The sequence below is a fragment of the Populus trichocarpa genome, chromosome 19, assembly GCF_000002775.5.
Source record: "Populus trichocarpa isolate Nisqually-1 chromosome 19, P.trichocarpa_v4.1, whole genome shotgun sequence".
NCBI classification, from domain to species: domain Eukaryota; kingdom Viridiplantae; phylum Streptophyta; class Magnoliopsida; order Malpighiales; family Salicaceae; genus Populus; species Populus trichocarpa.
In genome coordinates this window covers 15,232,730-15,253,818 of record NC_037303.2, presented here as the reverse complement: position 1 = coordinate 15,253,818, position 21,089 = coordinate 15,232,730, and the positions used below count along the sequence as shown (strand labels likewise).

The 21,089-nt window shown below is 37.9% G+C and overlaps 1 protein-coding gene across 4 annotated transcripts in view; it reads left to right on the top strand.

The window, feature by feature from the left end:
• Positions 1–18,100, top strand: part of LOC7458812 (ATP-dependent DNA helicase DDM1) — a 37,146-nt gene extending 19,046 nt beyond the window's left edge. Inside the window, exons 13-15 of one of the 4 annotated variants that reach the window (XM_052449696.1) lie at positions 16,784–16,882; positions 16,960–17,070; positions 17,515–18,100. In XM_052449696.1, coding sequence (XP_052305656.1) covers positions 16,784–16,882; positions 16,960–17,070; positions 17,515–17,751 — 447 coding nt within the window. In that variant the 3' untranslated portion in view covers positions 17,752–18,100. Of the gene's footprint in view, positions 1–16,571; positions 16,713–16,783; positions 16,883–16,959; positions 17,071–17,514 lie in introns of those variants that run through there. The other 3 variants (XM_052449694.1, XM_052449695.1, XM_052449697.1) reach the window with 3 other exon arrangements.
• Positions 18,101–21,089: the final 2,989 nt, after the last annotated feature.

Here is a 21,089-nt window from a genome sequence, read left to right as displayed (position 1 = left end):
TCAGCGGTCGTGGAAGGAGCGCCAAAGGCCGGTCTGTGCAAAGGATAGCTGGAGGATGAGAAAGGGGACGACGTCTGTGGGTGCTGCTGCTGCCGGCCGCCGCTGGGTTCTTCGGTGGGAGGAGGTTGTGAAGGGGACTCCTGCTGCTGCTGGTGGCTTGATGGAGGGGAATCAGAGAGCTTGAGAGAGGGTAGAAGGGAGGCTTGCGTCCAGCGGCTGAGGAAGAAGAAAATCCAAAAGGGAGGGGCTCTGTGTTGTTGGCTAGAAAATCCGGGGAACTGTGTGGAGGCTGGTTTGGGCCAAGAAAGAGGGAAATCGAAAAGTGTATGGGGGCTGCTGTTATTTGGTTCCGGGGGGTGAGCGGCTCTGTGGGGGAAGACAAAATTCTCAACCGGGGTGGGGCGGCGGCTCTAGAGAAAAAGATGGGTTTAGGGTTAGGTATTTTTTGTATTTTTTTCTGATGTTGTCAAAATTACCCCCCTTCAAAAATCAGTGTAGCTTGGTATTTATAGGAAAAGTTTTACTAGGTTTTCAAACTAGTCCCTCAACTTTTCCTTTCCTTCTCTTTTCCTCTTTTTTTTTTGTAAATTTTGATTTTTTTTATTTTTTTGTATTTTTGAAAGCGAGCAAATATCAACATCGACTCAATGCGGAAAATCAATGATTTTAAAAAATGACGCGTGAAAAGTTGAACGCGTTCCAAATGTCTTTGAAAATTTAAATTCTTTTGAGACGATGCTAAAAATGCTAAAAACGATACAAATGTATAAAAAAATTATTTTTTGGATTTTCAATATTTTTTCGCTATTTTTGGATTTTTCAATGTTTTTTCGCTATTTTTGGATTTTTCTGAAAATTTATCAAAACATGGGTCAAAAATTGGGTAGCAACAGATGCCCCCTCTTTACAATGCTTACGAAGCAAAATTCCTCAATGTTTCGCATAGTAAGCTTTGTAAAGAAAAACTCTAAATGTTTCTTTCTTTTTTTCCTTCTCCTTTCCTTCTTTCTCTCTTCTTCTTTCTTTCTCTCTTTTTCATTTTTCTTTCCTTTTTTTTTGTGTGAGATCCCATCGGGCGATCTCCTTGAACCAAAACCAAAATCTGCGTGGTTGGGCTAACCTGAGATCTCGTCCGACGATCCCCTTTAACCAGAACCAATATCCTGTGTGGTTGGGCTAACCTGAGATCCCGTCCGGCGATCCCCTTTAACCAGAACCAATATCCTGTGTGGTTGGGCTAACCTGAGATCCCGTCCGGCGATCCCCTTTAACCAGAACCAATATCCTGTGTGCGGTTGGGCTAACCTGAGATCCCGTCCGGCGATCCCCTTTAACCAGAACCAATATCGTGTGTGTGGTTGGGCTAACCTGAGATCCCGTCCGGCGATCCCCTTTAACCAGAACCAACATCGTGTGTGTGGTTGGGCTAACCTGAGATCCCGTCCGGCGATCCCCTTTAACCAGAACCAACATGAGATCCCATCTGGCGACCTCATTAAACCAAAACTAAAAAAAAATGTGTGTAGCTCGGTCAACCTGAAATCCCATCTGGCGATTCCCTTTAACCAAAGCTACATGAGATCCCATCTGGCAACCTCATTAAATTGGAACTAAAAAATGTGCGTAGCTCGGTCAACCTGAAATCCCATCTGGCGATTCCCTTTAACCAAAGCTACATGAGATCCCATCTGGCGACCTCATTAAAGTGGAACTAAAAAATGTGGTAGCTCGGTTAACCTGAAATCCCATGTAACAACCCCAATTTTTCTATTAGTTTATCCGTTAATCTTCCCCCTATAAAGGGTAGATGGAGCAAATTTTTTTTTTTTACTCGCCGAAATTTCTAACGAAATTTCGGCAGAGTCTCCTCTATACCGGGAGATCCCAAGTTATCGACAATGTACCCTGCACACATTTAGAATTACATCTCATCCACAATCACATCCATGTTTAGCACAATCAATTGCATAATTCATTCCAGATTATGCTCAGGACCATATTCATTCCCAAACTCCATCTTACATCACACGCATAAGTTAATAATTAAAATAGCCAAATTCGAGCACAAAGATTGCATATATATAACACAACACAGTTTAATATTCTAACATAGTCTAGTACATTCTAATATCCCAAGCATAGGTGGATACATTTAATATTTCAGAAACAAAATATTACGAATATAATATTCTATACAGGTTACATGTTTACTGCATGACAAAATTACACCACAAATCCCTAAGTTCTTAACTTATACAAAAAGGGATCAAAGAACTTAAAATCTATTCCTGACGTGAATGGGAGGGACCTGCAAAAATATAAATTTTCCATATAATTAAAAATAAATGATTAAAATACAAGCAATTTACGAAAGAAAAATTAAACAGCATATTTATCTACTTAAATCATAAACCCCTTTTTATGGTTATATAATAATTCTCTCTTTTTTTTTTATTTTTTTTTCTGTTGACTACTTCTCCCCCCCCTCCACATCAGAAAGACTATTGCCAACACCATTGGCCTCCATTAGTGTCTTTAGTTGCCCGTCCTGGAACAACTAATCAGTTTCATGAAAATGCCGACACGAACGTAACCGTTTGTGTCATTAACTATTTTTTTTTTAAAACTAAAATAGTTAATCATTGTTCCATATTACCTTGGGAGGTTCTCAGGTATGCCGATGTCAAAAATTCTTGACATCATTAGCTTCCACCTCGGAAAGTTAATCAAGTCTATAAATTTTGCCGATATCGACGTCACCCGCCGATATCATTAACTATTCTGAAACCGAATAGTTAATCAAGTTTATAAATTTTACCGATATCGACGTCACCCGCCGATATCATTAACTATTCTGAAACCGAATAGTTAATCAAGTTTATAAATTTTGCCGATATCGACGTCACCCCGCCGATATCATTAACTATTCTGAAACCGAATAGTTAATCAAGTTTATATTTCTCCTTTCACGTACCGGTAATGCTGATGTTATCCAGCTTGGTTAACATCATCAGCCTCCCATATCAGAAACAAACAAATCAAATTTGAGAAACAGTCATTACCAAAATTCGTTGTTACTCCAAAAGAACCCATAAATTAAATCTAGTCCTCCGTTTCATTTTATTTTATTTTTCGTCATTTAACCTTTCCTTCCTCCCCCCCCCTCCTTTTCTTTTCCTCATCAATAAGCACCAAAATTTTATAGTTCAAAAGTTAGTGAAAATAATTATTAACTAGAGGAGATATAGGTACCAAGTACCTACCTGCTGTAGATGCTCGACTTGCGTTCCCCTGTGGTTGCTGTACTCCTCCCGCGGTTCCTCCTGAAACCACAAACACCCATCATTATTCCATATTAGTCCACATATCAAACGCAACAGCAACAATGGAAATAATATTCATTTCTCTTTTACCAAATCTTTTCTTTCTCACTTACACTCCTCATTATTATCCTTTAACTTTTCAGCTCATTTGTAGTCTAAGTGAACATCATAAATTCAATTTTGATTACCGTTTATTCTTTTTGAAGATCAAGACACACTTTATGAAGGGCAAGAAAACAAATTCTACCCTTAATATGGCTAAATTTTGCCGTTTTATCAACTTGGCCGAATCTGCCAACAGGGGTGGCAGCTTGACCTCTCCTCAGTTTTTTATTTGTATCTGGAGTTCTAGGACTCCAAATTAGGTGGGGTCAATTCGTTGGAAAGCTAACACTTCCGGCTACAACTTCTATGAGGGGACCCTCCCTGAATTCTGTAGTTTTCAGGTCCAAAATCCCCCCAGAAGACAGGGCAGCGAACCTGCCCTGTTTTGCTAATGGAGAAAGTATCTCCATTTCATCTTAAATCCCTGCTTCTTCATCAGTCACAGCCCCTTCCCTTTATTCATGGCATTCCCGTCTCATTTTATGTCCTCTTAAGGTCACTTGTACCAAATTAATTAATTAAGCATATCATACGTTCTCATTCCCCTCTGCAGTATCCAGCAGAGAACGTGCCCAAAGGAACCAAAAGTTCCCTTCCTCTCTTTTATGCACTCATTTGTTCTTCTTCTTTAAGGCACTTAGATTATTCTAATCCATTAAACCTCACTCATTTCTGCATTTTCCCAACATTTTATGTTAAAGAACCCTAATTCCCAATTCAAGAAAAGCATAAACTTCTAATCAAATTGAAGTTGATTTCATAGAAATTGGAATTAGAACTCCTTACTTGGATGGAAATCTAAACTTTACTTCACAAATTTTTAGAAGAATCTTAGCCTTCTTCTCCTTGTATGTAGTCAGCCACTCTTCCCCCTCTTTTCTTCACCAACTCTTCACTTTTCTTCTTGTTAATTCTTCCACCCGATTGTGTTCCTCCACTTAATAATTCCAAGGCTTATTTGGGTTTACTAATTTTAAGTGTTTACTCCTAGTTTTGATGAAGGAAAAATATGAAATTCTCCTCCCCTCCTTATTCTTATTATCAGCCGGCCATGGATGAGAGAAGGGATGGGTATTTATAGTCCCATCTCTTGTTAATTCCATTTTGGCCCCATCTTTCACCCTTTTTTTTTTGCTTTATTTTATATTATAACAACATTTTGAATTATTATAAACCCCCCCTCTTTGTATATTTTATTCTCGGGCTTCACATCCCATCTGGCGATTCCCTTTAACCAAAGCTACATGAGATCCCATCTGGCGACCTCATTAAAGTGGAACTAAAAAATGTGTGTAGCTCGGTCAACCTGAAATCCCATCTGGCGATTCCCTTTAACCAAAGCTACATGAGATCCCATCTGGCGACCTCATTCAACTGGAACTTAAAAAATGTGTGTAGCTCGGTCAACCTGAAATCCCATCTGGCGATTCCCTTTAACCAAAGCTACATGAGATTCCATCTGACAACCTCATTCAACTGGAACTAAAAAATGTGTGGTAGCTCGGTCAACCTGAAATCCCATCTGGCGATTCCCTTTAACCAAAGCTACATGAGATCCCATCTGGCGACCTCATTAAACCAAAACCAAAAGATGTTACGTAACTCGGTCAACCTGAAATCCCATCTGGCGATTCCCTTTAACCAAAGCTACATGAGATCCCATCTGGCGACCTCATTAAACCAAAACAAAGAATGTGGAACAAATGGTCTCATTGTAATGGGTGACCTACCCAGGTGGAAAGAATGTGGAAAACGGTCTCATTATGATGGGTGACCTACCCAAATGGAAAAAATGTGAAGTGCGGTCTCATTATAATGGGTGACCTACCCAGATGGAAGATGAGAAAAATGTGAAGTGGTCTCATTGTTATGGGTGACCTACCCAGGTGGAAGATAGAAAAAATGTGAAGTGGTCGCGTTATAATGGGTGACCTACCCAGGTGGAAGATAAAAAAAATGTGAAGTGGTCTCATTGTTATGGGTGACCTACCCAAGTGGAAGATAGAAAAAATGTGAAGTGGTCTCATTGTTATGGGTGACCTACCCAGGTGGAGGATAGAAAAAATATGAAGTGGTCTCATTGTAATGGGTGACCTACCCAGGTGGAGGATAAAAAAAATATGAAGTGGTCTCTTGATTATGGGTGACCTACCCATGTGGAGGATAGAAAAAATATGAAATGGTCTCATTGTTATGGGTGACCTACCCAAATGAAAGATGTGATGTGACAAGTGTGAAAAATGGGACTTACCTGGCGAAGTCCTGAAGGGATGATAGAAGAAGGGCCGGAAAACTTGGTGCTTCTTGATAATTCTTGATCGCAGGGTTTGAAAACTCGATGCTTCCTGATTGCAAGGTTGATCTTTTCATTTCTTTGAGATTTTCCTAACAGTAAGGTTTATCCCATCTTCTTCCCGTTTCAAGGTCACAACCATGATTCTCTGTTATTATCAACTCAATGATTCTTTCTTTGTCCACAATCTTGCTGGACTTCATTGAGGATCTTTCTGTAACAAATCACAAGTATGTGCAATGCTTTGAGGTTAGATGACATGCATGCATCCTTACCTGATGTGAAATATAGGCCCTCCCCTTTGATGATCCATCGTCATAGGGTGCCTTTGTTTGCATTCCAAAGCTTTATTGGTTCTTTCAATGCATTGGCTCATTTATGTGCTAGCCATCCACTCAGTTGTAAGTGCAGTGCACATCCTGGGCTGTCTTCGATGGTTACTGCTCTTGTTGTTTATCAAGCTTGACTCTGCCCCCAAGTGCGGTGTTGCTTGATTCATCATGAAGGATTTTCTCTCCTGGATTCTTCTGAAAATTATCTTTCGATTGGTTGTGTGCATCATGCCAACACCCATCAAGATTGTTAATCAGTCATGAACTTGCCCCCAGTTGAAACAATACTCTTCAAGTATATGTTATCACCAGTCTTCATGGAAATGATCTAGTCGTCCAGACATGCATCTCATAGCTTGCAGTGAAAGACTCATCGTTGTATGCTCAATGTTCTTTCTCATGGATTTCTCTCAGCTTGTCAAATCAGATAGTGGAAAGAAATGTCTTGACATCATCAATGATGCTCATGTTATCACCCATATTCATATGGTGAAGTGCGCATTTGAGCTCCAAAATAGATGGTCCCACAGTCAGTCTTGGTGGTGTGCATCTTTCTGACATTCATTCCAATGCAACTATGCAATAACATCTGTTGATAACCATGTTTCAAAAGATGACAATATGAGATTGTTCTTTAAGTGCAGCTTTGATCCACCGTCCGTCTTGGTGGCGTGCATATGTTAGATGTTCATTCAAATGCACTCACTTGATAACATCTGTCAGGAGTCATAGCCATGTTTTAGAGGGTAACCCAAGTTGACGATAATAAAATGCCCTTCAAGTGCAGCATTGCTCATCAATTGCTGCTGAAGTTCACTAAATCACTAACTGTCTTTGAACAACATTGCCCCCAGTAATTATCTGAATGCTTGTTCTGCTGATTAGCTTTCTTTAAACACCATTGTCCTTAGTGCATTGATTCATCATTTGATCATCTTTAATTGCCCCCAGCTGATCTAAATACTGCTTGTTTTCCTACCCATGATCCACTGTATTGCCTCCAGGTGGTCAACTTTTCAAGGAGTGTCGAGAAATGTTGATGTCATTCTTGTCAAGGATTTTGCAAATTCGGTCGATGTTCTTGTTGTTTAACAATCTTTCTTGTTCTGGAATCAACTCTCATATTTCAAAGATCATGTCAATTCAAGTCTATTTGTTGAAATGAAATCAAAGAGATATCAGTTTTGGAAAAGATCTTTTGAAAATCAAGCTTTTTAGTCAAAGACCCAACACACACTATTCAATATAGTCCTTTGATTGTCTTGTATTTTGAAAACAGAAATTGACCCGTTGTAAGACAAATGGCTTTTTTTTTTTCATGGTTCTTTGTATCCATTTTAGACTTTGATTTTGGGGTATATCTTTTGATGGTTTGTGATGAGGTGACCTTTATGTGAATTTCAAAAACAAGACTCAAGTCAAATCTCAGGCTTTATCAAGAGAGGTTGTTTCTTTTTGAGCTTTTATTTTATCAGCATGCATAATAACCAATAGCTTAATTCATGAAGTCACGACCCTTATGGAAAAGCTCTTCAAGTTTCGAGAGCGCCATTTATCGGTTCTGATTGTTTACTTGATCAAAAAGGGCTTTTAAAAGCATGTAATGCAGGCTATGGTTCATGGCTTATGAAAGAAAGGAAAATTCAGGCTCAAAAGGTGTTTGAGGGTTTCAAAGACCTAGGATCAACATCAACTATTCATCAACTCTCTTTCTCTTGTTGTCATAGTAGAGAAAGTGACATATAACCTTGTTAATCTCAAATATCAGAATTCTCTTAACATAGGTCATATTGCAAATCCAACTTTCTCTGATGAATAATGAATCTAAAAATTTTTGAAGACACTAAAGGCTTTATCCTAGACACACCAAAAGACATGAAACTTGATTTTTTTGGTGTTGACTTTTGGCATTTGTTGTGTCTTTCTTCCATTGAAACCTTTTTTTGCCCCTCTTAGAATTGATAGGCATTCTCCTTCATTTCCACTTTTTTTTTTTTACATAACCTTCCTCAAAGTTTTCTTGGATGGCCCTCAATCTATGGCTTTTCTTGTTCTCCCTTTCTCAATCATTGGGCTTTTATTCTAAGCCTTTCTTTTATCATTGATTCTACCAGTGTCTTTATCCTTCCTAATACCATATCTCTCATTGCCCCCAGTGTGGGGTGTGATCCTAGTCAAGGTTTCTTTTTGAAAGAAAATATTTTACCAGGCTCAAAATGGGACTGCAAGGGATAATATTTCAAGAAATGTGAAAGGATAACAAAGATGGCCTTTTCTCATTTCAAGCAAGGTCGGTTAGAATCGATAAATTTTGACCTCATCCAATGTAATGATTTGGACTTGTAAGAGTCATGATTCACGAGTCCATAACTATTGAATCCACTACATGTCATTATGCATACTGCTAAAACTAGCTATATGATGTGTGGTTCAGTTTCAGGAGGTATGAGTTCAAAATTGTTTGGTCACCTCATGTCATTTTCAAGCATCAAGTCATTTCTGCAATCAAAACACTTTTAATGTTCATGATTAAACTTTGCATGTTGGAGTTTGATCAAACATATTTTGTCAAAATACCTTTTGAAAGAAGCATCTCTTGATTTCAAAACAACAGGAAGACAAAGGAAAGACATGTTTTGTTCAAGGATGAGATGTGACCCCAAAACAAAATGCAAGATGACAAAATCCATAACAAAAATGATTGACAGTTTAACCCCTTCTTAGATCAGCCTCTTTGGCAATATCTCTGTTTTGCCAAGCAATTCCGATCACTCGTCATTCTGAGGATGTTCTGGCGATAAAATGATCGATGACAAGCTCCTTCCCAGATTCCTCTTGTCTTTTGCTCACCAACTTCCGGACTCGATTCTTGCAATTGTTCAATTGAAATGGCTGAGGACCCCACCATGACATCACATCTCTTGTCTGGATTATACCACCTAGAAAATGGTGGTTGCATGGGTTTTGTCGGAGTCAGGCATTAAGTCTGGAATCTGGCAGATGCTAGTAAATAAACCCACATGGCAAAGGAATGTCTATCTTTGGCAAAGACATTGGAGTAGTTGGTGCTTTGTGAGACTTGACTAAACCACATAACTATGGTTTCCCGTCTTCAGAGTCATCTCCTGATTCATCTCTTCACAGTTCTGGAATCCATGGCATATCCTTCAATCTTTCCCATCTTGACAGCTAGCTCAATTCTTTTGGCAATCTTCACAACATCATGTCAATCTTCCCATGTTGTTGTGGTCGTTTGTGGATTGTTGGAAACCTTCCAACAGCTAGGTAATCTTGCCAGCGCATAGAATCATGCAGCGCTATCACTATCAATGTGTGAAATGATGCATTGTTTTTATTGGAGGAGAAACTGATGAATCTGAAACTTCTTTGTCTCCTCTTCGATTGCTCACAGACAGTGCAATAAACAGACACCTCTAGAGGGAGTTCTCCTCTATTGAAGTTTCAGTCTTCTTCATGTTGTTTAGTCCAGGCTTGTCTTTTCTCCCTACTTTTGCATTTTCAAGCTAACACTGATGAGAGAAAATTATAGATGATCAGAAACTAATGCATCCCTTCTTGGATTCTCCACTTGCAGATCTACAAACAGATTTCTGCAGAGAGAGCTCTGCCACAGTGAAGTTCTATATTTGCTCCTGTTTTCTAGCTCAAGTCTGGCTTTTCTGCCTACTACAGTGTTTCGATGCTGAAACTGGTGGGGTAACTTTTCACATTGTCTGGAACTACTACATCCCCTCTTGCATTCCCCACTTGCAGAGCCACAAACGGGTTTTTATAGAGAGAGCTCTGCCACGTCAAAGTTCGATGACTGCTCATGTTTTCAGACTAGGTCTGACTCTTCGGCCTACTCCAGTGTTTCAGTGCTGAAACTAATGAGACAAAGTTTTATAGCATATGAAAATACTGCATCCCCTCTTGCATGCCCCACTGGCAGATCCCCAAACAAATCTCTACAGAGAGAGCTCTGCAACGTAGAAGTTTGATGTCTGTTCATGTTTTTCAGACCAGGTTTGGCTCTTCAACCTACCACAATGTCTTTGTGCTGAAACTGATGAGAGATTTTTATAGCATATGCAACTAATAAATCCCTTCTTGCATTCCCAACTTGCAGAGCCATGAACGTATTTTTGTAGAGAGAGCTCTGCAACGTAGAAGTTCAGGGTCGAATCATGGTTTTTTTTTTCGGGGTTTTTTTTCTCTTTTTTTTTTTTACATCTTGTGCCGCTGAACTGGAATTGAGCTAACAGTTGGGGTAACGTCAAAGAAGGCTAACACACCATGCACAGAAGGCTAGCAGTTATTTGGTGCCATTGAAAGATGTGGAGGCGGTTAACGATTAACAGGGCAGCTGACCAAGAACAAAAGTTGTCATTAGTTGATGACTGAAGCCATTGTTGTTGTTCATGACTGAAAAGGAGGTGCAGCTTCAATGGGACGTGGACGAGCGGCGTTCCCACAGAAAACTGTGCAGACATTCCCTTTCCATTTGATGCTCTACACTTGTTCAGGCAGATCTGAGCCTAGCTACTTCCCCTTTGATGCTCTCAACTTTCTTTTGACTCTGTGCCTCTCTCTGACATCTTTCTTCATTTCCATCGTCTTTTTTTTTTCAATCACGTGGAACACAGCTTGTGTGGGGGAACCTATCTTTTAACCCGGTACATGCATGATAAATGTATGAACATGTAAACTATATGATGAACTCGCCCTTCGAGGGGTGACATATGGTCGTAACTCTTGTATGATGAAACAAGAATCTTGATTCTTGCCCAAACTCTACAATGAAAATTTTATGAGTGACGGCCATTGGGTCACCCACAAGTCTTGAGTTCAAGATGCTTCAAGAAGGGTTTGCCCTTATGCAAAACAATGTATACGGAGCACACATCCTAAAGGCAGGTTCTATTCATTATGTGAACATGGGTAGGTTTTCTACCTGGTCTCAAAAGGGTCTCATATCTGCCCAGTGACGTTCTTCGTAAAGACAGTGTGGGGGCGTTGCAAGGAATAGTTAAGGTACGTCTACCCACCATTACCAAGCAGGCACTCAGATATGAGTTCGTTTTTTCACGCATCTGAACCCTGACCAATAGTCATAGGGCAGATCGCTAATTCACCACGTAACTTAGAAGCTTGTGTGTGCTTTAAAAAATAAATACAGGTGATGCATGAAACAATTCTAAAAATACATGGATAAAACAAAAATAAAACAAGACAAAAATACAAAAACTTAAACACATCAAATACACAAAGCTTAGTCCAATATTGTCAGAAACAGTACCTTCCCCAGTGGAGTCGCCATTCTGTCGCACGTCAAAAAAAATCTGTGCGGCGTCGGCTGGCGATTTTTCATTGTTATGCGTTTTGGTTTGATTTGGTTCGTTGGAGTCGCCACCTAGTAATTTATTGAGGGCTACTAGGAAACCTGATGTACTGGTCTTGTTAGAGATTCACAGGAAATGGACTGGTTGTGGTTAGGAAAGGTATTAGCACCCCTAACGCACCCTACCTGAGGTAAGCTGCTTCATGGACTTGATGTGTTAAAGAAGTTTTAAAAATTTTGTTCTTTCATCGAATTTTAGAAATACGACTTACGTGTAAGTTCATAATTCTTTATCCGTGAACAAATCAAAATATTAAATTCTTCTTTATTCTTTGCAATTTTATCCTAAATAAAAAAACATCTATAAAATAAAATACAAAAACACACACACATCACTTTTTACTATTTTTACTCACACTGCCATAATTACATGTTCATAATGTACCAAACAGAATATAAAATGCTTACAATAATTTAAATACACATTTCAACTATTCTAAAAGTAACAAAATAAATTCCGTAACGCTGCCAAAAGGTTTCTGAACCGCAGGAACAGTAGCGGCGCGTTGTTCCACGCGCCTCCGCCACGGGCGGCGCGTGGGTTGCTGCTGGAGGCCGATCTGCGCCGATGAGGGAAGCTCTGTCGCGTCTGTGCTGATGACGGAGACCTGGCCTGTGGCCGGTTGAAGAGGGAAGATCTGTCAGCGGTCGTGGAAGGAGCGCCAGAGGCCGGTCTGTGCAAAGGATAGCTGGAGGATGAGAAAGGGGACGACGTCTGTGGGTGCTGCTGCTGCCGGCCGCCGCTGGGTTCTTCGGTGGGAGGAGGTTGTGAAGGGGACTCCTGCTGCTGCTGGTGGCTTGATGGAGGGGAATCAGAGAGCTTGAGAGAGGGTAGAAGGGAGGCTTGCGTCCAGCGGCTGAGGAAGAAGAAAATCCAAAAGGGAGGGGCTCTGTGTTGTTGGCTAGAAAAATCCGGGGAACTGTGTGGAGGCTGGTTTGGGCCAAGAAAGAGGGAAATCGAAAAGTGTATGGGGGCTGCTGTTATTTGGTTCCGGGGGGTGAGCGACTCTGTGGGGGAAGACAAAATTCTCAACCGGGGTGGGGGCGGCGGCTCTAGAGAAAAAGATGGGTTTAGGGTTAGGTATTTTTTGTATTTTTTTCTGATGTTGTCAAAATTACCCCCCCTTCAAAAATCAGTGTAGCTTGGTATTTATAGGAAACGTTTTGCTAGGTTTTCAAACTAGTCCCTCAACTTTTTCTTTCCTTCTCTTTTCCTCTTTTTTTTTGTAAATTTTGATTTTTCTTATTTTTTTGTATTTTTGAAAGCGAGCAAATATCAACATCGACTCAATGCGGAAAATCAATGATTTTAAAAAATGACGCGTGAAAAGTTGAACGCGTTCCAAATGTCTTTGAAAATTTAAATTCTTTTGAGACGATGCTAAAAATGCTAAAAACGATACAAATGTATAAAAAATGTATTTTTTGGATTTTCAATGTTTTTTCGCTATTTTTGGATTTTTCAATGTTTTTTCGCTATTTTTGGATTTTTCTGAAAATTTATCAAAACATGGGTCAAAAATTGGGTAGCAACAATAATATATGTATGTTTTACCATATGTGAAGCATAAATAAATAATAACAAAGAAAATTATGCTATATTCTGTTTTGCTTTGTTTCTTGCTTCTGCTTTCTTTTTTCTATATATAGTTGGTGGGTTGAACATGACATCAATTCTAAGAGACGCGTACATCTAAAATATGACTGACACTCGTATTTTCCAAATTACATGAATATTCACAGTTATTAAATTAGATTGATTCAAGAAATTTAAGATAAAACTTCTCGGTGAAGTCTTTTCCTTTACAAGTGATCTAGGGTATCCTGGTTTTATACCTGATTTCTTAACATCTAGCGAGACTACCAGTGCTTAGATTCGTCAAGATTGGTTTTCATCAATTTCCACTCTCCACCTCAAATCGTCCACATGATCAGGTGTCTAGAGTGTCCCAATTTTGCCTTCCTCAAGGCAATTCAAATTTCAAAATTCCACCACTTAGCAGTTCAACACACATAATTGGGCAAATGTGTGTGACATCTTCTTCTTCATCTCCATCGACCACCATGATGACCTTCAGATGCCTCTTGATCGGGCAATCTCTATTTAATAATTCACCACCACCACTTTCGACTTCAATTCTCAACGATCGGACCGTACCATTGCATTCGGAACGATCAAATTAGCTGGAAACAAGTCTGAAATCATCCAAATCACATTTCAGATGGATAAGATTTGATCAAAACAATTGTGGCCTGATGAGCGGTTAGCTACGCTGGATCCTATCCCTCGGCTCCCGGCTCGGCTCGGCTCAACTTAGCTCGGCTTGCGACTGATGACTTGGCAGGTGGCCCCACTGTGCGGACGTGGCATCTGACTGGGCGCTGACATGACATGCCTACTGTACATGATGATGTCACAATTACATCAGGCTGATGTCATCCTTACATGCCTACTGTGCATGCTGACATCACAATTACATCATGCTGACGTCATCAATATCATGGTCAGTCACATGGGTCGGGTCAACTGGTATTCGGGTCGGGTCAGCCCATCCGGGTGAAGAAGACGTGTGGCACGCGTGGGGCGCGTCTGTGCGCGTGGACTGCCACCTCTTCTTTGTGTGGGGGCGCGTGCGTGCATGTCCGACGTCTGATTTTGATGCCATTTTCACCAGTGGCTTCGTCTCTTCCTCCTCTACACAATGGTATGTTCAAAACACAATTTTGACAACTTTTATTTTTGAGCAAAAATCAAACACCAATTCAAACCATAAGCTCTGATACTAATTGTATGAAATTCCGATCGGTGATGTTTTGATATTTGCTCATTAGAGGCTAAGCACACTGACACAATATTTAAAGTGGTTTGGCAAACCGCCTACATCCACAGGAGAAGCCATTTGATTATATAGGGAGAGAACAAGATTTACAACAATAGAGGAGGAGGAATCATCCCCTCTTTAACAACTCTCAACCTCACTCTATTTCTCTCTTCTCAGTGCTGCAATGGCAGCTACTGCTGGCTGCCTTGGCAACCCACTCTCTTCTACATTTCTCACATCTTTGGCTCTACTTTCCCTCTCTCTCATTCTCATTTTGCTCTCTAACATATGCCTCTATTTATAGGCATCCATGACAGCTTCTCTTGCTCTTTTGTCAACAATGGTGGCCACCAACTCCAGCTCACCTTCAACAATGGTGGCTTCCAATAGTCAATGGTTGGTGCCGTTCATTTGCTGCACATTAATGGCAACAATCCTAACAATAAAATCAGCAGTTACCTCTTATTTCACCAATTTGTTTACCAGACCCAATATGAGAAGAGCAATTATGGGGGATTGGGGCTTCAAGAGGTTGAGTATGGATCAATCAGCCTTTTTAGAGAGACCGATTACTCTTGATGAAGCGCATGAGGCGGTTTTGGATTGTGACAGCCTGACAGGGCGAAATCTCCTGGGCCAGATGGTTTCAACTTCAGATTTTACAGGAAAGGTACGGCTGGCACCATATTTGCCATGATTTTTTTTCTCTTGTCATTGAATTTTTAAGGGCAAAACGGATGCCAAGAGGAGTTAATCATTCATATGTAGCTCTGATTGCAAAGAGATTGGAAGCAACTACTTTCTTGAACTACAGACCGATCAATATGGTGAGTGGTATCTACAAAATATTGTCTAAAATTCTTTTCAATCGGCTTAAGGGTGTCATGTAGGACTTGATTAGTGATAACCAAACAACCTTCATTGCCGGAAGACAAATTGTAGATGGTTATATGATAACAAACGAGGTGGTTCATTCTCTTAAAACATCAGGCCACTTAGGTCTGATTTTTAAGGTGGATTCCCACAAGGCATTTGACTCTGTTCTCTGGGACTACCTTGTGGATATTCTGAGTTATATGGGGTTTAGTGAGAAGTGGAGGAGCCTCATCTACCAATGCATTTTGACCTCAAAACTTTCTGTCCTTATCAATGGTTCTCCAACGCAAGAATTTGGTGACTTACATCAAGGAGACAATTTAACTTCTTTTTTTTGTTTGAGATTGCCGCGGAAGGTATTTCTGTTCTCTTCAATCGAGCTTGTGAAGTGGATTTATTCAATGGTCTCCAGCTTATGAATGGTGATTATATCACTCAACTGCAATATGCGGATGACACTCTCATTTTTTGTCCTCCTAACTTGAGTCTCTTATGATCATGAAAACGAATTCTAAGATGGTTTGAGCTTTGTTCAGGGCTGAAAATTAACTTCCACAAAAGCTCGGTAGTTGGGATTAACACGCCAGCTTCTTTCGGTTAAAGACTAGCTAACGAAGTGTTGAGTAGACATGACAGTGTTCCTTTCAAGTATCTAGGGCTACCTTTGGGTGCAAATCCAGGGAGGATTTCAACTTGGAAGCCTATCGTTTCTAAGTTTAGAGGTAGATTGGCAGTTTGGAAAGGCAAATTACTCAGTATGGCCGGTCGTATTTGTATGATCAAAAGTGTCCTTAATTCTTTACCTTTGAACTTTATGTCTATTCTCTTGATGCCAAAGGGGGTGCACAAGACTCTTACCTCCGTTACACCTTGCATTCCTTTTTTTTTTAACTTCAAGGTTTAGATATTTAATATTAATATTAATCTGCAGCTTTTGGGTTTAGACATGTAAGAAAAGCTTGCTCGCCATAGATGAATATTATGAAGTTTATAATTTTGGATTCTGCAACTGTCTTGGTCAATTGGTACTTTTAGGCCAATCATACATGGTTTACCACTTATTTCGGTGTCTTTGCTTTCATCAAAGCATCTCTGCATTTCTTGATTATGCACTTTTGAAAGCTTCTTTCAAGCTCTTGGTGACGCAATTTACTTGTCAACTTCACTGCCTGTCTTCAGTAATTTGCTAATGTTTATTCTCAGCACTTTGTTTCTTGTCCAGTCAGCATGTAGTGGCATCTGCTAGTATTTGTGAGTATTAAATTGTTTTATTAAAATAGGCTTGAAAGCGTTTGTTAATGGGGAAAAGATCCTGAAAGTCGATGTGTGCTGCTAGTATTGAATGGCATCTGCTAATACCTGAAGGGATTAAATTGCATAATTATTCTAGACTTAAAAGAGTTTGTTTGTGTTGAACAGATCCAGGAATTCAATGACGAGAACAGTCAGTATAGGATTTTTCTTCTTAGCACAAGAGCTGGTGGATTGGGTATCAACCCCACTTCAGCTGATACCTGTATCCTGTATGACAGTGTATTTTCTTGATCTTGTGTCCCATGTTCCACCCTTGGTATATACTAAAAACTCTTGATTTTTGTACTATTACATGGATTTTTACAATTTTATCCCAGAACCCTCAAATGGATCTGCAAGCCATGGATAGATGTCACCGAATTGGGCAAACCAAGCCTGTTCATGTTTACAGGCTTACAACAGCTCAGTCTGTTGAGGTAACCAACGATGGCCATTGTTTTCGTTTAGTGCTTTTGTTTGGTTGTCAGGTAATTGACAAATTGTATGCTTACAGGGTCGTATTTTGAAAAGAGCTTTTAGTAAGTTGAAGCTTGAGCATGTGGTCATTGGAAAAGGACAGTTTCATCAAGAGCGAACCAAGTCTACCGGCACAGATCTCATGGAGGTTTGTTTTATATGCTTTGTTTCTTACATGTCTTCTGTTATTTAACCATTAGTGGTTGCAATGGTATGTATCTTTCATGGTTCATTGAAATTCAGTAGGGGTTTGCTCCCTGGCTAGAATTAAGGAAGATTTTATTTCTTCAACCTCATTTGTTTTTTCTATTTTTGAACATACCCTTTTAATTAGTGTCAAATGGTGAAAAAATGACAATTGGCAATCAGATGACTGTCAATTAGATGACACATTGCAGCATGTGATGTAACTTTGAAAGTTTTCTGTTCCAAATGAAAAACAAACAGTGAAATTCTTATTTTGATTTATTGCTAACTGAGCACCTGCAGTTGGCTATGCTAGGATTGGATGCGACTTGATTATGACCAGCAACTTCTTTCCTTTTCTTTTGTGCTTTTATTGATGAATTTTTCAATTGGATTAACCTTTCAGGAGGAGATGCTGGCCCTGCTTCGGGATGAAGAAACAGCAGAAGACAAGTTGATACAGACAGATATCAGTGATGAAGATTTAGAGAGGGTGTTGGATCGCAGTGATTTGGTCGTAGGCTCATCATCAGATGACATAGAAAACATGGCTGCCACTGTTTCAATTCCTCTGAAAGGGCCTGGTTGGGAGGTGGTTGTACCGACTGCCAGTGGAGGCGTGCTCTCTACCCTTAATAGTTAGAAGTTTGTTCGCCACATCCACAGATGGTGGTTGCGGTTGCAGACCTGGCCTGACCACTGAATGTCTGTGTTTTTGGGGAGGGGTGGCCTCAGACGGAGGATGTGGATCCTGAATGCCTTACTTTTTTGCGAGCAGAGTGTTGCTCTTAGTCGGATGCTTCTCCATGATTTTGGTAACAATAGAATAGAAAGAGGCCGTTTTTTGGTAAATGTCTAATTATCAGATATATGTATTTTTCATGTTCTGAATCAATTTTAGAGACAAAATGTAGAATTGACTCGAAACGATGTTATTTTAAGGAGTATTTCCAAAGATCAATTGACTTTAACTTTGATAACTTTTGTTTGTATGATTGGTACAAATGCTAGGGTTTTTTTTTTATTTTTTTTAATTCAATTGCAAGTTTAAATACTTTGCTTTGATATATGAACTTGCATACAATATAATTTAAGTATCACAGTTTTTATTAGTACCATATATATTTAGTTTAACAAATTAAATTTAAACTAAATAATTAATTGCAATCTATAAAATTATTAACAATGTAATTTATTCTTGGATAATTAGGGAGTAGATTTAGCAGTAATTCAAGTACTATGGATCATTATAAATAAATAAATATGGTATATAGATATTTGAGGCACGTCTTGAATTATAAATTATATTATATTAATTACTTGAAAATACTAAAAAGATATATAGATGCAAATTATATATTTACCAGTAAGGACTTAAAATCTATTAGTAAATATATCTTCACAACTTAATGTAGTAATAGAGTCTTGAAAATCTCATGCATCACAAGATAAAAAATAAAATTATTTTTTATTTCTTTTGATACATATGAAGATGAAGAGAAAGTTGACGACTTTAAAAGTTTTTAGTGGATATTTCATGTTGGTCTAAGGCCATGCCAATAATTTGTGCCTATTGCAATAATTAATCATCTATTAAAAGAGTACAATGTAGCATGTATAATGGTAACTCTAGATATATAGTCATAGATATAATACTATTAAACATTTACTTTCAAATGTGATTTTTTCATTGCTTATATAAAATTAAAAGAAAATATTGTAGATATGCTCACTAAACATTTAACGAGGGAACTTACGCATAGTTCATCGAGGATAATGAATTTAAAACTTTTAAAGGTAAAAAAGTTTAATGATGATATATAACCATATATAATTGACTAGAGATAATCAAGATTTAGGTTTAAAGATAAAACTAAATCATGCAACATTCATAGTAGCATACAATAATAATTATTTCCTTCCTATTTCTATTATAAAAAGGTGCTACTTGCCATATTATAAGGGTGAATCATGCTCCTAATGATTTTTATGTCTTGTTCTATTAAGTAAAGTATAAAAAAATATTTCTAATGAAAAATTATTTATATGAGTAAGAAATGTGATTGTTTATTTGAGAATTATAAAATATATAATTATTTAAAGCACTAATGAAACCAAAATGTAAAGGGCCAAAATAAACACTACAACGAGAACCAAAGAAAAAAAATCTAGATAAAAAACTATGTGAGTATTATTGTTTTGATTTACATAAAAAGCTAAATAGTTCAAGACATCTCTTTTACTAATTAATCAAGTAAATATGATGTTATTACACTAATAATGATTTAAATATAAAAGCTAACTATCTTGATGTGGTGGCCTATCAAGTCACTATCTATATACAAATCTTCAAGTTTTTGTATACTAGTTAGATAATTTTTATTCACGTGAGAGAATGTTAGACATGCTTTATCTCAAAGAAATTAATCTTAAAGAATTCTTTTTTGACATGCCTTTCAACCCAAAACCCTCAATCTCTTATAGAAAGATTACAAAATTTTCTCGTAACTTATATAGTTGAAAATTGAAGAATTAAAATCGAGTTTGAAGGGCTCTTAAGCATTTAAAAGGGAGAAGCCTTGGGTTAAGTAGGATTTAGGTTTAAGAAAATACATGTATGCGTGCTTAATTCAACAAGCTCAGACTCGAGTCTCGAGTCCTAGGACCAAACTTGAGCTTGAGTTTGGGTTTAAGTTTAGATTTCTTGTAAAATAATTATAGACATATAAAGATTTTTATTTTCAACTCATGAAATAAACAATTTGATCATTAACCATTCACTTCCTAAACAATATATTTTTAAAGAAAAAATATCTGGTTTCTAATATATAAAAATTATAAATTTTTATTTTTTATTTTTATGACATTTAAGTAAAGTTGGTAAATGATTGAAATTAATTTTGTTATGTGCATTAGCCTTAGTCTCAAATTATAGTATAAAAGGGGCCTAAAAGGGGGTATTTTGCGGAACTTGCAGTAGCCTTTTACCTTCTTCTCCTTAGTTTTTCCGACTTCCTTTACCACTGGTCTTGCTTAGTTCCTACTCTATTCTGGAGCATAGGTTCTAATTCTTATTCCTTTGTTTAGTAGACTTTGTAAAGGAATTGTATTTTTTTAAAGTTAAGTTATTGAAATTGTAGTAAATTATTTGCAAGAAAATTCTCCATCAGAAAATTGATAAATACAAATAGAAATATCGATAGAATATTTCCCTCAGTATATATCGAGAGAATTATAGTGGGAAAAATAATAATTAAAACAAAGCAAAAAAAATAAAAATAACGTGTTATTTATACCAATAAAATTATTGACGGAATTTAGTCTGCCAGTAAAATCCGTCGGTAGATTGTTAACACTGTTCATCATGTCAATTACAAAGGGAATCACTAACGGAAAATTCCGTCAATATTTTTCAGAGAGCTCTGGAGCTGTTCACTTTTCAATTGCACTGTTAATTACTGTTCTTTACAGACACAATATAGGTAGATTGAAAAGTCGTCGGTTTCTGAAAATTTTTGATTAAATTAAAATTTTAAATTAAATATTACAGACAGAATCACCGATGGATTGAAAAGTCATCGATGATATTTGACAGTTTCTGAATTTTTTTTATTAAATTGAAAATTTAAATTAAATATTACAAATAGAATCACCGACGGAATGAATTAAAAATATTAATATTTAATTATTCGTCAGTAAAACCATGGGTAAAACGCCTCAATAAAAAGTCTAGAATCCCTCATTTCACAACAGACAAGCCTCCTTTTTTTTTCTTCTTCCTCTTCTTCATCTTATGTAAAAACATCAACATCCCTTTCTTTCTCTGCTCTTCTCTTTCATGCTCAGGTATGTCTTCTTCTCCTTTCTTTCCTCTTCTCTTTAATATATATATTCTCGATTTCACTAAAAAAATAAAAAAACAATAAATCCTTATGAATAAAGAAAATATATACTTTTAGTTTTCTTTCCTTTTGGCTTTCA